Source organism: Notamacropus eugenii, chromosome 6, assembly GCF_028372415.1.
Source record: "Notamacropus eugenii isolate mMacEug1 chromosome 6, mMacEug1.pri_v2, whole genome shotgun sequence".
Lineage (NCBI taxonomy): Eukaryota > Metazoa > Chordata > Mammalia > Diprotodontia > Macropodidae > Notamacropus > Notamacropus eugenii.
Window position 1 is genome coordinate 79,495,921 of NC_092877.1, and position 16,520 is coordinate 79,512,440.

At 34.8% G+C, this 16,520-nt stretch overlaps 1 protein-coding gene across 6 annotated transcripts in view; it reads left to right on the forward strand.

Moving 5' to 3' along the window:
- TBC1D19 (TBC1 domain family member 19) overlaps window positions 1–16,520 on the forward strand; it is a 117,923-nt gene that overhangs the window by 45,402 nt on the left and 56,001 nt on the right. For all 6 annotated transcript variants that reach the window (XR_011969512.1, XR_011969513.1, XM_072620418.1 and 3 more), the window contains one exon: window positions 9,599–9,673. Coding sequence is in view for 4 of the 6 variants with exons in the window: in XM_072620418.1 (XP_072476519.1) it covers window positions 9,599–9,673 (75 nt within the window). In the remaining 2 variants the exon portion in view is untranslated. The remainder of the gene's footprint in view (window positions 1–9,598; window positions 9,674–16,520) is intronic.

The window sequence follows — 16,520 nt, forward strand, 5'->3', positions numbered from 1 at the left end:
ACTTGTTGAGTACCTGCTGTGTATCAAATACTTCAAAAGGTACTAGAGAAACAAATGCAAAAATTAAATAAACTCTGATCACAAAGAACAATGGGGAAGAGAAAGGGAAAGGGAAAAACCATTTGTTAAGTTCCTACTGTTTAGCAAGCACCATGCTAAGTGCTTTAAAAAATACCATGTTATTTGTATGTGTAAGTATGTGCAGAATAAACATACAGTGAATCCAAAGCCACTAAATACAAGGCAGTTAGGGAAGGCGAGCTCTCGCATTTTGGGGAGGATTAGGAAAGGCTTCCTGTAGAAAGAAATGTCTGAGCTGTATCATGAAGAAAGAAGATAGAACCAGGAGTTCTTAGCTTGGGATCTGTGAGGTGTGTGTATGTGTGTGTATGTGTGGTAACCATATTTCACTATAATTTGTTTCCTTTGTGATCCTATGTATTTTATTTCATGCATTCAGAAACATTATTCCGAGAATAGATCCATAGGCTTCAGTAGGCCTAAAGGACCTATGATGCAAACGTGTTTAAGAACCCCTGATATAGAGAGAAACATGCAGTGACATGTGTGATAGAGTTCATGATATTTGTCTTTTTGCCAATGCCCAACAACTGCAGTCCACACAGTGCAGGCTGAGCTCCCCTTAGAAGAAAAGCCAAAAAAACCCAAGGAATGCCTCTGTGTTATCCAGAATGTTAAAAACAATAATCCTGTCCTTTGGAAAATTGAAGAAGGGTTTCAGGATAAAAACAAAGATAATGGATCTGAAGAAACAGAAGGGATCCTGACCTGGGCCCGGCAATTAAAGAATAGACCAAGACAGTGAGTAGAATGGGAGGAAGAACCACCAAACACTGGAGCTAATTAATAGATAAGAACTTAACATGTACATAGAGAGTGCCTGGACTCTGAGGAGAAGTGGCTACTTATACTCTAGGAAGGATGTTGTGAATCCACAGGTTTCAGGAGGAGAGCAGTCATCCGTTAAGTGTTAAACAAAGAAGAAACGAACACTGGTGGTTGGAATTTCTCCTGCTGAAGGGCACCAAGTCTTCTGTTTGTTGGCCTGACATTAACAATAGAGAGGTTAGCTGTCTTCTTATCCATGATGAAAGGAAATGGGAGAAGGGGAGAAGGAAATGGTAAACCAAATGGGGCACTAAGACTGGGGGAAAAAGACTGAAATCTAATGGAATACTCTAAAGTAATTAATGTAGACAGAAATGATGAATGTAAAGAAAAAGGGAGAGATCTGTACGAAAGCATTCAAAGCAGACAAAGAAGAACCAGAAGAACATGGGTTAAGACCCTATACAAGAGGGGAAGAACATAGCTGTGGAATTAGAAGGTTTGAACTCAGATGCCACCTCTGACATGATTCCTGTATTTCAAGCTATCATATATAAATATAAATCCTATTCTCAGACTCCATTTTCCTAATCAGCTAATCCCACATCTGTCTCTTCCAAATCCCATGTGTTAAAATAGTTTCTTTTTTAAAAAAAATTATTTATTTAAGTTTTCTACGTTCATTTCCACAAAATTTTGGGTTCCAAATTGTCTCCCCATTTGTCCCCTCCCCCCACCCCAAAACTCTGAACATTCTAATTACCCCTATCACCAATCTGCCCTCCCTTCTAACATCCCTCCCTTCTCTTATCCCCATCTTCTCTTTTGTCCTGTAGGGCAAGATAAATTTCTATACCCCATTACCTGTATTTCTTATTTCCTAGTTGTATGCAAGAACAATACTCAACAGTTGTTCCTAAAACTTTGAGTTCCAACTTCTCTTCCTCCCTCTCTCCCCACCCATCCCCACTGAGAATGCAAGCAATTCAATACAGGCCATATCTGTGTAGTTTTGCAAATGACTTCCATAATAGTCGTGTTGTGTAAGACTAACTATATTCCCCTCCATCCTATCCTGTCCCCCATTGCTTCTGTTCTCTCTTTTGACCTTGTCCCTCCCCAAGTGTTGACTTCTAATTGCTCCCTCCTCCCCATGCCCTCCCTTCCATCGTCCCCCCCACCCTGCTTATCCCCTTATCCCCCACTTTCCTGTATTGTAAGATAGGTTTTCATACCAAAATGAGTATGCATTTTATTCCTTCCCTGAGTCGAATGTAATGAGAGTAAGCTTCATGTTTTTTCTCTCACCTCCCCCCCAAAATAATTTCTTTAACAAATATAATTATAGGCTTTATAACTTTTGTTCAGTTGTCTACCGAGATTTATTATGAAAATCAAGAGAAGTATACAACAGAGAAAGAAATATCTTTATCCGTGCATTAAAGAAGGTGTCTTGTATAAAATTCAAATAGAAGAATTTCTTGTCATTGGCAAGGTTCTCTAAATATGAATATGTGTGGAACTAAGAAACCTTCTTACTAAAATACTTTATAATGCAAAAAAGATTAACTTAACCATTCACTGTTTAAAAAACAATGCCTAATAAAATGCATATTGCTCAGATTATTACATTCAGTTGTATAGGTGGTCAATTGAATTGAGCCATTGATACATATATACATATCTATCAATTTGTCTGTCCTAAAGCACAGTATGTAAACAATGAACTTGTACCAGAACTGAGTAGGAAAAAGAAATGGGATGGTAGCTCATTTGAAAAATTGCATAGCATTTTCATTGGTTCCCAGTAATTTGCCACTAAAATTGCAATTTCTTCTACTACATGCCTTTGAATCATCAAATATAATCTGAGAAGAAAAAAAATAGCAAGTGACCAATAGGACAAGGGGAAGATGGATTGTTGGGATAAGATATCTGTAGTATATCATCAATGATGACTTATAAGTAGCATAAAACACCTTATCAGGAATATTTATTGCCAAACAATTGGCACATCAGATAAACAGCCCAAGTGCTCCACTGGGACATAAGAAATGTTAAAATATCTAGAGGAAAGCTAATGGTAGTACAAGTAGCTTGTCTTTGGAGGAGTTACAAAAAATTATGCATATACCACATAATATGTAAAGTCCTGAAGAATCTTATTAAGGGAGTACCTACACTGATGAGATAAGATGCTAATTGAAGTACTGGAGTAAATTTTGCCTGAACAAGTTTGGAATTTTAAATATTTTGTTTCACAGTCATTGAATTATGCCAATTTTCCTATCATCTTAAGGTAACATAAGGTTATACTTTCACCAGTTCTCAGCTGAGAAGATTTTATTTTGGCCATACTATTCATGTTTCTATCATTTAAGACCAAGAAGGACTGTGATCAAATGAATTCTTACTGGAATTCAGGAGAACAACTGTGTCTCTAACTAGCTTTAGGACTATTGCAAGTCATTTAATCTCTATGGGTTTCAGTTACCTTATCTATAAAATGAGACAATTCTAGCTCTGACAATTTATGATTCTTTTATTAGTTTTATGACCTTTCTTTTAAAAAATAGCTTTTGTAGAAAAGCATTATTAAACACTAGTGAAAATCCTGATGAAAACAACCCAAAATGCATAAATTATCTGGAGTCATTATACCAATGCAGTCATTCGTTAAGTACTTTTCTATGTACCAGACACTGTGTTAAGCACAGGGGATACAAAGCAAAGGGGAAAAACAGTCGCAGTCCTCACACAAAATGCATTCTAATGGAAGAGACAACATGTAAATATTTAGGTTTGTAGAAGACATTTAGAGTAGATGAAGGTGTTCTGAAAGGATATATAAGCAGACATGAGTTAGGGGAACTAGGAAAGGACTTGGAAAAAGAGGAATTGAACTGATCCTTGAATGAAACCAAGGAAACCATGATGGGGAGATGAAGCATTCCATGCATGGGGGGCAGCTGCTGCAAAGGCAGAAATGAGAGACAGAGTGTCATGCTAAAAGAACTCATAAGTAGACCTCCGTAGCTGAACATACTTAAAGCTGGAAAGGTAGAAAGGAAGTTGGTTGCAAAGAATCTTAAATGGCAGGATTTTTATATTTGATCTTGGAGGTGATAGAGAGGCACTGGAATTCTCTGAGAAACAGGGTCAGATCTATGCTTTAGAAGAATTGTCTTAGCAGGTTAGTGACTGATAGTACTTAGGATTGGAGTGGGAAAAGACTTGGGGGAAGGAGACCAATTAAAAGACTTTTGCAAGAAATAATTAGAATTTTAATTAGGGTTGTAGATATATGAGTGGAAAGAAGAGGATATGTACAATAAATGTTGTAAAGGGAGAAACAAGACTTGAAAATGGAAAGGGGGAGCTTTGGGGGGGTGAAGGAGGGTTTGGAATAGTTGCTTTGGAGAGTGGGATAGTGGGTGGAATAGAATGTTTGCCTGGCTGTAATGAGGCCTCACTTGATATTAGATAGCAGAAATTTGCAATGGACCCACTCAGCACAATTTTGTGATTTCCTGCCTCTCTGTTTAGCACCACATGAATAGGAACTAAGGAGGTAGATATTTTATAGTATTCACTGCAACCATTTAAAAGATTAATTTGTTTATGGAAGCATTTTGCTTGTAGACTATAATTTTTATGATCTGTTTTTTATTAAAATATTACTCTCCTAGCACTTGTCTTAAAGGATATATTTTATTATTAATATAAAACCAAAGGAGCATTATAAATGCAATGACAAACAAATTATTGTTTTGAAAAGCAAATAAAATAAAATTCTCTATGGAAGAAGATACATTAAATTAACTTGAATAATATTTTGTAGTGTATTAAATATACAAAAATTACATTGTTTTGTTTTAGTACTAGTTTGATCTAGTACAACAAAATTATCTTTTTTATGTGTGAACAGTTAATATTCAAAGCATGTGATTTCAGATGTTACCTGTTCTATAATTATATTTGGAATTTGGATGTAGAATGGTGACATCCTTGAAGGGAAGATGAAACTACTAGAATGAAGATGCGTGAATTGATTAAGATTAAATTTTGAAGGGTCTTGAATTCATGACATGAGGCTCAGCTGAAGCAATGGGTTGTTTGGCTTGGAGAAGGAAGAGCTGTGATATGGAGGAGGACTTCCCTTTGTTCTTTTTAGCCCCAGACAGCAGAAACAGGAGGAATGAACGGAAATTCTGAAGAGACAAATTTAGGCTAGATGTCAGGAAAAACTTCCTAACAGCAGTGCCCCTAGATGGAATGACTTTCCTCAAAATGTGTGAATTTCCCCTCCTTGGAGGTCTTCAAGTAGAGGCTGGGTTGCCACCCAGTGAATTTTGTCATAGTTAGAATTCCTTCAGGTATGGCTTTGGATAGACAGTCACTGAAGGCCCTTCCAACTCTCAAATTCTTTGCTGCTTTGATGCTTTTGCTATGGATTTATATTCTCGTATTAAGAAGTACTGCTTTGGATCTTATAAAAGAAAATTTAACATATTGAAGCATGTTAAATATAGAAGTGTTTATTTTAGATACTAGCAGTTAAGTTAAAAGCCATATATATTTGTGCCTTCACGGTCTACTTTTTTTTTTTTTTAAGGTTTTACAACTATCTTTTATAATCAAAAATTCTCTCTCTCTCTCTCTCTCTCTCTCTCTCTCTCTCTCTCTCTCTCTCTCTCTCTCTCTCTCTCTCTCTCTCTCTCTCTCTCCCACATACACACACACACACACAATCTTAGTGTTTTTTAAAAATGTTATTTGAGTTGACTAGAAGCCAAAGAAGCTTATTTTATCTTTTGGCTAAATTTTTTTTCACCATGTAAGGATAAAGTTTTTAAAAAATATTTTGTTGTTTTTCAGTCATTTTTCAATTGTGTTAGACTCTCATGACCCCATTTGAGGGTTTTCTTGGCAAAGATTTTGGAATTTTTGCCATTTCCTTCTCCAGCTTATTTTACGAACAAGAAAACTGAGGCAAATAGGATTAAGTGACCAGGCTCACACAGTTAGTAAGTAACAGAGGTCAGATTTGAACATTTGAAAATGAGTCTTCCTGACTCCAGGTCTGACACGGTATCCACGGTGTCACCTACCTGCCCCAGCTGATTTAAACAAGTTCAAGAAAAATTTATTCATTGTAGTGTTAAAAATAATTAGCTGTGCTTACCAAAGTATCAGAATTAATAGTACTAATGGTTTTGAATAACTCTTCAGGTTTCATCATTTGGGGATAGGATGAATCAGTTTTTTTGCAGATTTCCTCCATCTGTAAGTGGTCTATTTTCCACATATAGACCAAAATATACGCACATACATACATACATGTCTACATACTTGTGTATGCATATGTGGAAAACCACACATTTATTCACTTTTTTGTCCTTTATATATATTTGCTATGTATTTTATATACACATAAATTTTTTTGCCTTTCATCATCTTTTAGACCATAAGCTTCTTGAAAGTAGAGACTTTCATTATATCTAGGTACAATATTTTACTAACAATAGATGCTCAATATGTATTTTTAGATGGTATTTGCATTCTACCACAAAGAGAAAGGAACTTTTAAATCTTTTGGTATTTTAGTTTTCAGTCTTTTGGTATTCTAAAACCACAGAGATGTTCTTATTTTTCATCAAGCCACCTTTTTGGAATTCTCTCCTTATAAATTATTAAGAGTTAGACCTAGTAGTGCATTGCCTACAATCCCTGCTGCTAAACAAACTGAGACTGGTAAATGTTGATCTCAGAAGTTCTGAGCTGCAGTAGGCTAAGCCAATCAAGTGTCTGTACTCCCTGGCACACATAACATGTTGCTTTTGTGAGTGAGAGGCCTCCAAGGCTGCCTAAGGAGAAGCAAACTAACCCAAATAGAATACGAAGTACATCAAAAGCTCCCATTGATTAGCAGTGGGATCAGGCTCCTGATCAACTATACGTTGATCCTGGGTGAGACAGGAAGACTCAGTTCGTAAGAGAGATGAAAGAAGAAGAGAAAAGAAGAGAAGAGAGAGAGAAAAGGAGTTTGAATAATTCTTTCTACAATACACATGAAAATGAATTTTAAAAATTATCTTATTCCCTGGTAAAAGGACTATTGATTTCTCCCCATTCTGTTCCTCATGTATTACAACAAAATATCCATCAACCTCTCCCCCAGTCTTTAATCTGCCACTATGTTAAATTCTCATCCATCATCCTAGTGCATCAGAAATGCTGAGTACATTTTAATTTTGTCGTACCTGTTTTTTGCAGGAAACACCAGTGGGATTTTCTTGAGATCTTAGGACCTCTATTCACTATGCCAAAATACTGATTATAATAACATTAATAATGATGATACACATTTATCTACACTTTCATATATTTGATTTTTCAGAACCCTATGAACTAGTCACTATTATTTCCCCATTTTACAGATAAGAAAACTGAAGCTGAGAGAGGTTAAATGACTTGGCTAGGGTCACATAGCTGTTAAGTATCTGAGGCAGAATTTGAATATAAGTCTTCCTGTCTCCAATTCCAGTACTTTATTCTTGTGCTGTATAGCCTTTAATTTGTGGTATGGAGTAAATCAAATTTATAGCATCAAACTATATACTGCATGGAAAAATTAAGAATTTCAGGTGCCATATAGTTGTTCTATGACCAACATCAATTCATCTTTAATATTTTAAAAAATATTTCAAATATAAAATATTATACATCTCCTGTATGAGACGCAGTGTATCATGATCTATAGAGAACTCTTTACATTTTCATGCCCTGTGTAACCTTGGGCAAATCATTTCAGTTCTCAGTGCCCCAGGAAACTCTAGCACCATAAATTGTAAAATGGTTTCATTGGAAGTAGGAGTTTCCAATTATGCTTCTCTCCCCCAAGTCTCCCTATTAGATCACAGATTCCTTGAGAACAGAAACTTTTTTCTTTAGCTACGTAGGTAACACAACACTGAGTACAATTACTATTGTTGAAACAAATAAAATTATTCTTATTTTTTGTCCTTAGCAAGATGAGGATTACTTCAGGACCTCTGTTTGTATTAGAAGTTTGTCCCAGAGCAGTTATTCTTAATTCTTTCTCTGTCATAGCTCCCTTGGCAGTCCGGTGAAGGCTGTGGATCCCTTCTCAGAATAAGGCTTTTATATGTATGAAATATAATTCATAGAATTACAAAGGAAACTAATTATATTGAAGTACAGGGATCAAAGTGTAAAAAAAATAGCAACAAAATTCATAGACCTAGGTTAAGAATCCCTGTTCTAGAAACGCCCTGAGTTGTTTCTGTTGGTTGGATTTAATTTTTATATTGTTCTGTTTTAAATTAATTCAAATTCTTCAATATTTATTTACTGAAGTTCTTATATTTCTGTATCTGTGACACCAGTTGTCCTGTTACTCATTAATCTACCTGATAATCTTTCATCCTATTTCTCTTTATTAAAAAGCAATATTCTGCCTCCCCATCCTGCCATTATGTTTTATGGAGATTCTTTGTACTGTTTCTCTTGTTAAATAGTAGGTTTTTCGTACCTTATGAATGTTTCTATGTGAATTATATCCCAATACACTTTTTTAAAAAGTAAAATAATTTAAGTAAGAAATGAGAGGAGAGGGGGAAATGAGTAGGAGAAAAGCACTAGTTTTTTAATTGAGTTAAATATGTGTCTATCATAATTTCACATGATTTAAGAAACATGAAAAAAAGATTTTTAATGAGACTTGAAAATAGAATATTATGACTTCTTTGTACCATCTTCTGCTGAAGATCTGATTCTGCTTGGGATCAGATAATAGAGGATGCTGGATTATGGAGTACCTGCTAGGCACAACTATTCTTTGGTTCCTCTCCAGGGTGCTTAGCCCTGGATTTGTCTCTGACATCTGAACTGTACTTCATGGGCAGCTGTGGTAGGCTGTGAGGATAGCAATTTAACATTCAAAGGGGACTACATTTCTCTTAATTACTCTGTTCTAGGTTAGAAATAAACATTTCAGAGACTGGAGTTGAGCAGTATCTCACATACTACTCTAAAATAATCTATCCATTAACATCAGTCCATCATTTGACCTCAAAGTGAACCCGGAGCTTGTATCTAAGCCATCCCAATGTGAACATGAATAGTGTGGACTACTACCATGTAATCCTTGAATTCAGGGTCTGATTGGAGACCACTCAGTTGTCTCCCAACTCCTATCCTTTGTCCTATTTTGTGTTTCTTAGGCTAGGGCTTGTAAAACATAAGTTCTTATTTTCTTCAGGAGTAGTGGTTGTGAACCTCAGATGTCAATCAAGAACTGTGCTTCATCAGGGTGCTATAATGTCCTCTGTTAAAATTTTTTGTCCTGGGAAGTGACCAGATACCCTGATCTATGAAGAATAAATTTGGGGCTCTTTTTTGCCTGATTTGTAATATTTGTTCATATTAAATAATTCAAATTGACAGGCATTTAAGTATCTCTGTGCAAGCCTCTGTGTTAGGCATGCAAAGTAAAAAATGAAAATAGTTCTTTCTCTCAAAGAATTTATGTTCAACTGGGAGAACATAACTTGTTTACAAGTAAGTAAATATGCAGTAATACTTCAAAGTTAGCAGCATGGATAGTTTTTCTAACTTGGTCAGATGCTTGAATAAATAGTGATTTGAATTTTTATGTTTTATAAAAGGATTTGATTCTTATTATAACAGGATTATTTGGGTTTCAAAGTTGTTTCTTTTATTTTAGGACCTATTGTATTATGAGCAACTCAAATCTAATGTGATTCAGCATGACCTTTTAGTGGATAGCCTCATTTATAAGGTAAGTAAATGTAGTAGTGAATCATCTTGTTCTTATTTTATTGGTATTAAATATTTATTATTGAGGATTCACAGAATATATGACTTACGCTAACATCCTATGAGTTAGATCAATCTTATAAAACCTTTTGAAAAATCATTAAAGTTCTGGTTGGCCTGCTCTGAAAAATATATACATCTTTCATTGTTTGCCAGCACATCTATTCCATTAGAAGCTATCACTTCCTCCTACTGGTATCTCTGTAGCATCAGGTTAAGAGAATTGTAAGTTCATTTAGGAATTATCTACAAATGCAAACAACAAGAAAAGAAAAAAGAATTGCAGTGTATTAGTGTTCAGAAGGTGGCTTAGAAGCTGTCGAGTTCATCCCATATGTAAATGAGAATATCTTCTATGATATACTTGACAAATGGTCAGATAACCATTTCTTGAAGAGGTCCAGGTTTAGAGAATTCTTCACCTTCCAGCCTGTTCCACTTCTGTACAGACTTCATTTGGCAATTTTTCTTTACATCATTTATAAATCATCTCTTTACAACTTTCACCTGTGACTCCTAATTTTTTCTTGTGAGATCAGGCAGGATTAGTGTAATTTTATCTTCCCACATGACAGACCTTTAAGTACTTTAAGTACTTGGGAACTGTCTCTCTACCTGTTCTCTTCTGCAGAATAAATGAACATGCCACATGTGCCATATCATCAGCACCATTCACAGTTCTGTTCACCAGCCACTGCATGAAGCTTTTCCTTATCTACCTTACTGCCCTTTGTATTTCATGACCTTGTAAATATTTAGATATTCATTTTCTATGTATGCTGTATAAATATATGTATATCTTTCCCATTAGAATCTAAACTGCTTGAGAGTAGGGAGTATTTTATTCTTTGTACTTGTATTCCCAGCACCTGGTATAATTCTTAGGACATAGAAGTCTCTTAATAAATGCTTGATTGCTCTATTAATTAGAAATTTTCCTACTTATCAACCCCCTTCCTAAAATTCAGTGTCGAGAACTAAACACAGTACTCCAGATATTGTCTAACTAGAGAAGACCCTCATGGCTATTAACTCCCAAGTCATAAACATTGCCTCTTTTAGTGCAAATCAAAATTGTTTTAGACTTTTGGGTGCCATGTAACTGTTGAATCATTCTGTGCTTTCAGCTCACAAAAAGCCATCTATGCTTTCATTCAAGTTGTTATGGAAGTTGTTAAACAGCATAGGACCAATAACAGAATATTGCATTTGCTTTATGTTTGCACCTGATTTTATTGGGATTGCTTTTTATTCTCTTTGAATAAAGCAGTTTTAAATTTTTTTTCTTACAAATACTACTTGAATTTTATGACTAGGAGATACTGATTATCTACAAAGAGTTTACTATTTAATGGGAAGATGAGATTGAAAGATACAGTTATAACCAGTGGTATATTAACATGGACTCATATATTGAAAGGAAGGTAAATTGTAGACTTTGAGGGTGATATGGTCTGTAGTTCATTCTGGAACAACTAAAAGGATATATGAGGCTGGATGATTAAAATAATGGTAGCAAATCACATTTGTGCAACACTTTTAGGTTTGCAAAGTACCTTCTTCATAGCAGCCTTGGGAGATAGGTAACACAAGTAGTAACAGTATTTGCAGTAGCAGTTCTTCATACAGTACTGAGAAAGCCAAGACTTGGAGGCCACACCATGGTCACAGTAGGTGTCTGAAGAAGTGTTTGAAACCAGGTATCCACAGAGTGTCAGTGCTTCTCATGAAACCCAGGGTCATCTCTCTGTCACAAAGTGCTCAGAAAAAAAGGTAACTGGAGACTTTAAGCATAGACTTGACAGATGCTGGGCATAGCAAACTAGTCTAAACTTTTCTTAAAAGATAGGAAACAACTAGTTATTTTGAGAGGAATCCTGTTTAGATAAGCTGTGTCCTATCAGATATTGACTTCTTTGAGCAAAAATCAAAATCAATACCTAATTAGAAGAAAAGATAAAGATGAGAATATGCAGCATACAATTACAACTCCAATCTGACTTAACTAATCAAGCTATTGGTATGGGAAAAAATAGGAAATGGAAGTTTAAAGAAAAGTGCTAATGATGGACCATCACTATTACAGATTCCACATCTGTAAAATAAGGATAACAATAGTACCTGTATTCCAGGATAAAATGAACTATTTGTAAAGTGCTTAGAAAACCCTTAAAGTCCTTTACAAATGATAACTTATTATATTACTGTTACCATTATCATTATCATCATTATGGGGGTGAGAGAATGAGGCATTAAGGACAATACCTAGACTGCAGTCCGAGCTGACTGGGAGATGGTGATATTCTATCAGCTTCCTGCAGGATGTAAATTTAATCCCATCTTTCTTTTAAAAGGTGTTACATGTCTATTGCCACAAAATCGAGCACACAATGACAAATAGCCCATTATATTTTTATTTTCTTTGTTCAAAGAATTCATACTTGGTATGATTTCAAACAAAAACTTCCAAAAAACTCCAATATATTGACTGAGAAGCAAAAACCTTATGCCAACAAGTCACAAACATTACAGAACAGCATAATTGAGTTGATAATTATTGAACAACAGCAGTGTGTCAGGCATTGTGCTAAGTGCTTTACAAATATCTGATTTGCTCTATAGAAAGATTAATGCTTGCTTAGCAAAAAAGGATGAAGGAAATTGATAGACATTCTTAGCATATATGACAAACTGGTAAAAACATACAGAAATAGGTTGAAATGAACAAGTACTTCATCAAACAACAGAAAAGGCTTTTAAAAAGTACATGCCTTTGGATATGTCAAAAGTAACTCAAAATGGGTGACTTCTGAATGGATGCTATGAAGTGTCAAAAATCCAAGAATGGAATCAAAAGGCCCTCCATGAGTAACATCCACATGGACTCAGCCAATAATAAGCTGACAGTTAAGCACCAAACAATAGTTTGTGCCATATGGATTTGTGAGGTAGCAATTTAGGACCAGATCATTGCTACCAAAAACTACAAAAGGGTTATCCTTAAGGATCCTGGAATTAGGAGGGATCAGTGTAGATTATCCAAGGAAATGTTTAAAACATTGTAATATGTCTCCTCAGGCTGTAAGCATTTAGCAACAACTGAAGACCAAGATCTGCCTGGTGACTAGAATTATAGATCAAAGATTCTTTCTCTCTCATGGACTGAGCGATGACAAATTGACATACTACAAATATAGACCTCATAAAATACTGGAAAGCTCAGCCAATAAACTGGAACCAGTCTATCTTTACAAACAGAATATTGCCTACAATTGTTCAAATATAGCATTTATTTTAAAAAAGTTAAGAACAACATTTTTAATATAGGTTGCCATGTCAAATACTTTTAATCTCTAGGCAACATGGTACAAAAAGTTTTTATAATACAGAAACCTAGCAAAATAGATCAAAACCATGTAGAAACAAGATTTTATATATATATATATGTATATGTATATGCATACATATACATATATATATAAAATCTCTTTTGTCTTTATCTGAAGTTGTACCAAAGATGTTTTCAATAGTCTGCTTACATGAGCTTATATCCTAATATTTTTCAACTACAAAAAGTTATTTTATTTGCCTGTTTAATGGTTTCAAAATACCTTTATCAAATCTTAAAAAATGAAAATAATATAACTAATAATTGAGATTTATATCGTATTTTAAGGTTTGCAGAGCACTTTTTCATTATCTCATTTGAGTAGCACAATGATCTTATGACATAGGTACTAAGGGTAAGTGTGTGTATAATGTTGAAGTACCCCACTATGTGCCAGGTGGCAAGGAGAATGAATAATTTGTCTGGATCTGTGATTTAGTTTGTGTGGGGAATTATCAGAGAGGCAACCCCCTCTAACTTTGCAAATCAGCAACTGCTCTACCAAATTTATAGACTGAGAATTATCATTGAAAAGTTAAGTGATATGCCCGGTATCATCTGGCCAACATGTATCAAAGGCTGGATGTGAATCCCTGTCTTTCCAACCCTAAGTATGGCTCTCAGTCAGTCAGTGTGAGATGCTGGTGATGTAAATACAATGAATGAAATGCCTTCCCCAAAATAGCATGCCTTCTAATAGAGGTATGAATATGTCTATAAATAGATACAAAACAGCTATAAAAAGAATACAAATAAATACAGAGCAGTCACTATACTGTTTCCTCTCTCTACAGAAATTATTTTCTTGATTTTAGATAAAGAAACAAATTCAGAGATTAAATGAATTATCCACAGTCAGTGAGTAAATCTTAGATTCAAGAAAGTCATCTCAACCTCCAACTGCCAGATAGAGCCATGGCAGCTAAAGACAACATCAATGTCGAATATAAATGTATTCATGAAACCTTCTGAAGTGTGGTAGATTATGCGCACAATCACTTGTGAGATGGCAAGAAGCTTTGAGGATGAAAATTAGATTTTAGAAAATTGGCATAAGATACAGTTAAACCATATGATGCAAAGAACATTCATCAGTGAGAGAGGAACAGCCACATTTGTACTCTCTATCTCAGTCTGACTTGATAAGTGAAGAATTAGAAATGACCCTAAATAAGATAAAAATAGAAAGACTGGTTGAAGCAAGTATATACATAGAAGCAATACATGATGATGGTAATAGTTTTGGGGTTATTGAGGGACTAGTTCCAAAAGATTAGGGGTACCCAATGATTAGCGAAAAATCATGGGCTATATCACTGCTGAAAGAAGGGTGATTAAGAAAACATCAATAAGTGCCAATCCATATGCCCACTATCTCGTCTCTGTAAGGTGTTTGTGAGAATGATCTTCACATGTGGATCACATTGAGGGCTATCCTTGATGAAAACATGAGAAGGAAATTACCAGGCTTTTACAATGACCATCTCTTCAGAGTTATCTGAGTGACAAAATTTCAGAACATACAAGATCTTGCTTTGTTTGTTAAGCATAAAAAATTATTTAATTCATTAGAGAAAAATTCAGCATTAAACATGGTCTTCCATTAAGTTGTTTTTCATGAATATGTTAATATGGCTATACAGCATATTGGATTCCTTGATAGGTAAAAGTATAGGGATAACTTTGTTGTTCCTCTGATTCCAAGGCAAAGTAATATCTTCTGTTATTTGAAGTCCAAATATCAAACATGACATTAGACAGAGACATGCCTTAACAATCCATAGCCATAGCAATCTTAAGCAACAGACATTCTTTTCACTTATTGGCTGAGATATTATGAAAACATCTGATTAATGGAATATTTTATATCCACAAATTATGACAACATCCATCTTATTTAAATTTTTCTGAGGCATGAGTATTCTGACAGGAATAGGGAACTCTAAATGGGGAATTACATCTCATACTGTGAAACAGAAACTAAATTGATTAGGCCTTCAAGTAGATTTATTAATATTCATTTTCACTATTCACAGTATAGATGATGAAGTCTTCCATTTCCTCTTAATTTTAGGTGGCATCATGTGTTTGCATCAGGCCCTAGAATACTACAGAACTTCTTAAGATTTACAACCATTCTAAACTTCTCATTCTATAAAGAAGAATGCCTGTAATCTAAATATCACATGCTAGTTGAATGGACAGTTGATTAAAATTGATGAACTATCCACATTCTTAAATAGGATTAACAGAGCAGACCGAAAGAAATTATACAGTCTTTCAAATAGTCCTTAGCTGCTTCCTAAAGCACAGACCTATCTATTTTTTTATCAGTCAAAATTCTTATAGGATGCTAAATGGTTTCAAATTAAAAAATCCCACAGTCTGCAAACAATCACAATTGTGAGTAACACAGTCATGAATGGAAGGACTCTGTTGGGTATTATTGGGCTTTGGCGTGTTCCACTGATGACTTCCATCTAAGAAATAGCCTAAAGGATATCATCTATGAGATGCTATTCTAAGGAAAGGAGAGTAAATACAGTAGGTGGGCAGCCTGAGTGCTGCCCTAGTACTTAGGTAGTTTTGAATTAATTAGAATAAGGCCTTCGACATGTCAGATGGAAGCACTGTAGTGGATTTATAGAAAGATATGGGCAAGATTTACATAGGAGAAGGAGGCAGAAGGATGGGTCACATTCTCCATAGGTGGAGGAATATGTACACATGTTGGTGAGATCACAGATCTATTAAATTACTAAAGATTTAAAATCCATAGAAAGCATGTAGACATATATGAAGAGATATAAACACTACTCTAAGTAAAGGGACTTTTTGATTATACACTTTAGCAATAGTCATTGATATATATATTTATTGTTTTAGTTTTAAGTTTAGTAAAGCATGAAAAAAATGTTTTAAAATAACATGAATTCAATAAGTATTTATTCTGGTCCTGCTATTTGTACAAGTAACAACTATTCTAGGCTTGGAGTTCCTGTCTTCAAGGCTTATATTCCATAGAGGAAAAGAATTTACATTAATAAGCCAAAATAAAAATAAGCAAAGTAAGTACAAAATTGCTAACAACTGAGGTCATCAGGAAAAGCTATCATGGAAGGGGAGGTATGAGTCAAGTTTTGAAGAAAGTTCAACAACCTGAGAAGCCAAGGTGAAGAGTCATGAGAAATATCTGTGCAAAGACTCTAGGGCTGGAGATAGAATGTTATATGCGGAGAAAGTAACGTGAAAGCAGTCTAGAAGTTAAGTGAGAGCCAGAAAAGGAAGGATTTTAAATACCAAAATAGAGAGAAAGAGAGAGAATGATGTGAAGGAATAATACAGAATCATAGATTGCAGTACATTTCTTTCAACAACTTAATTACGGTTACATCCAAATTTCTCTGCTAACAGACATCTC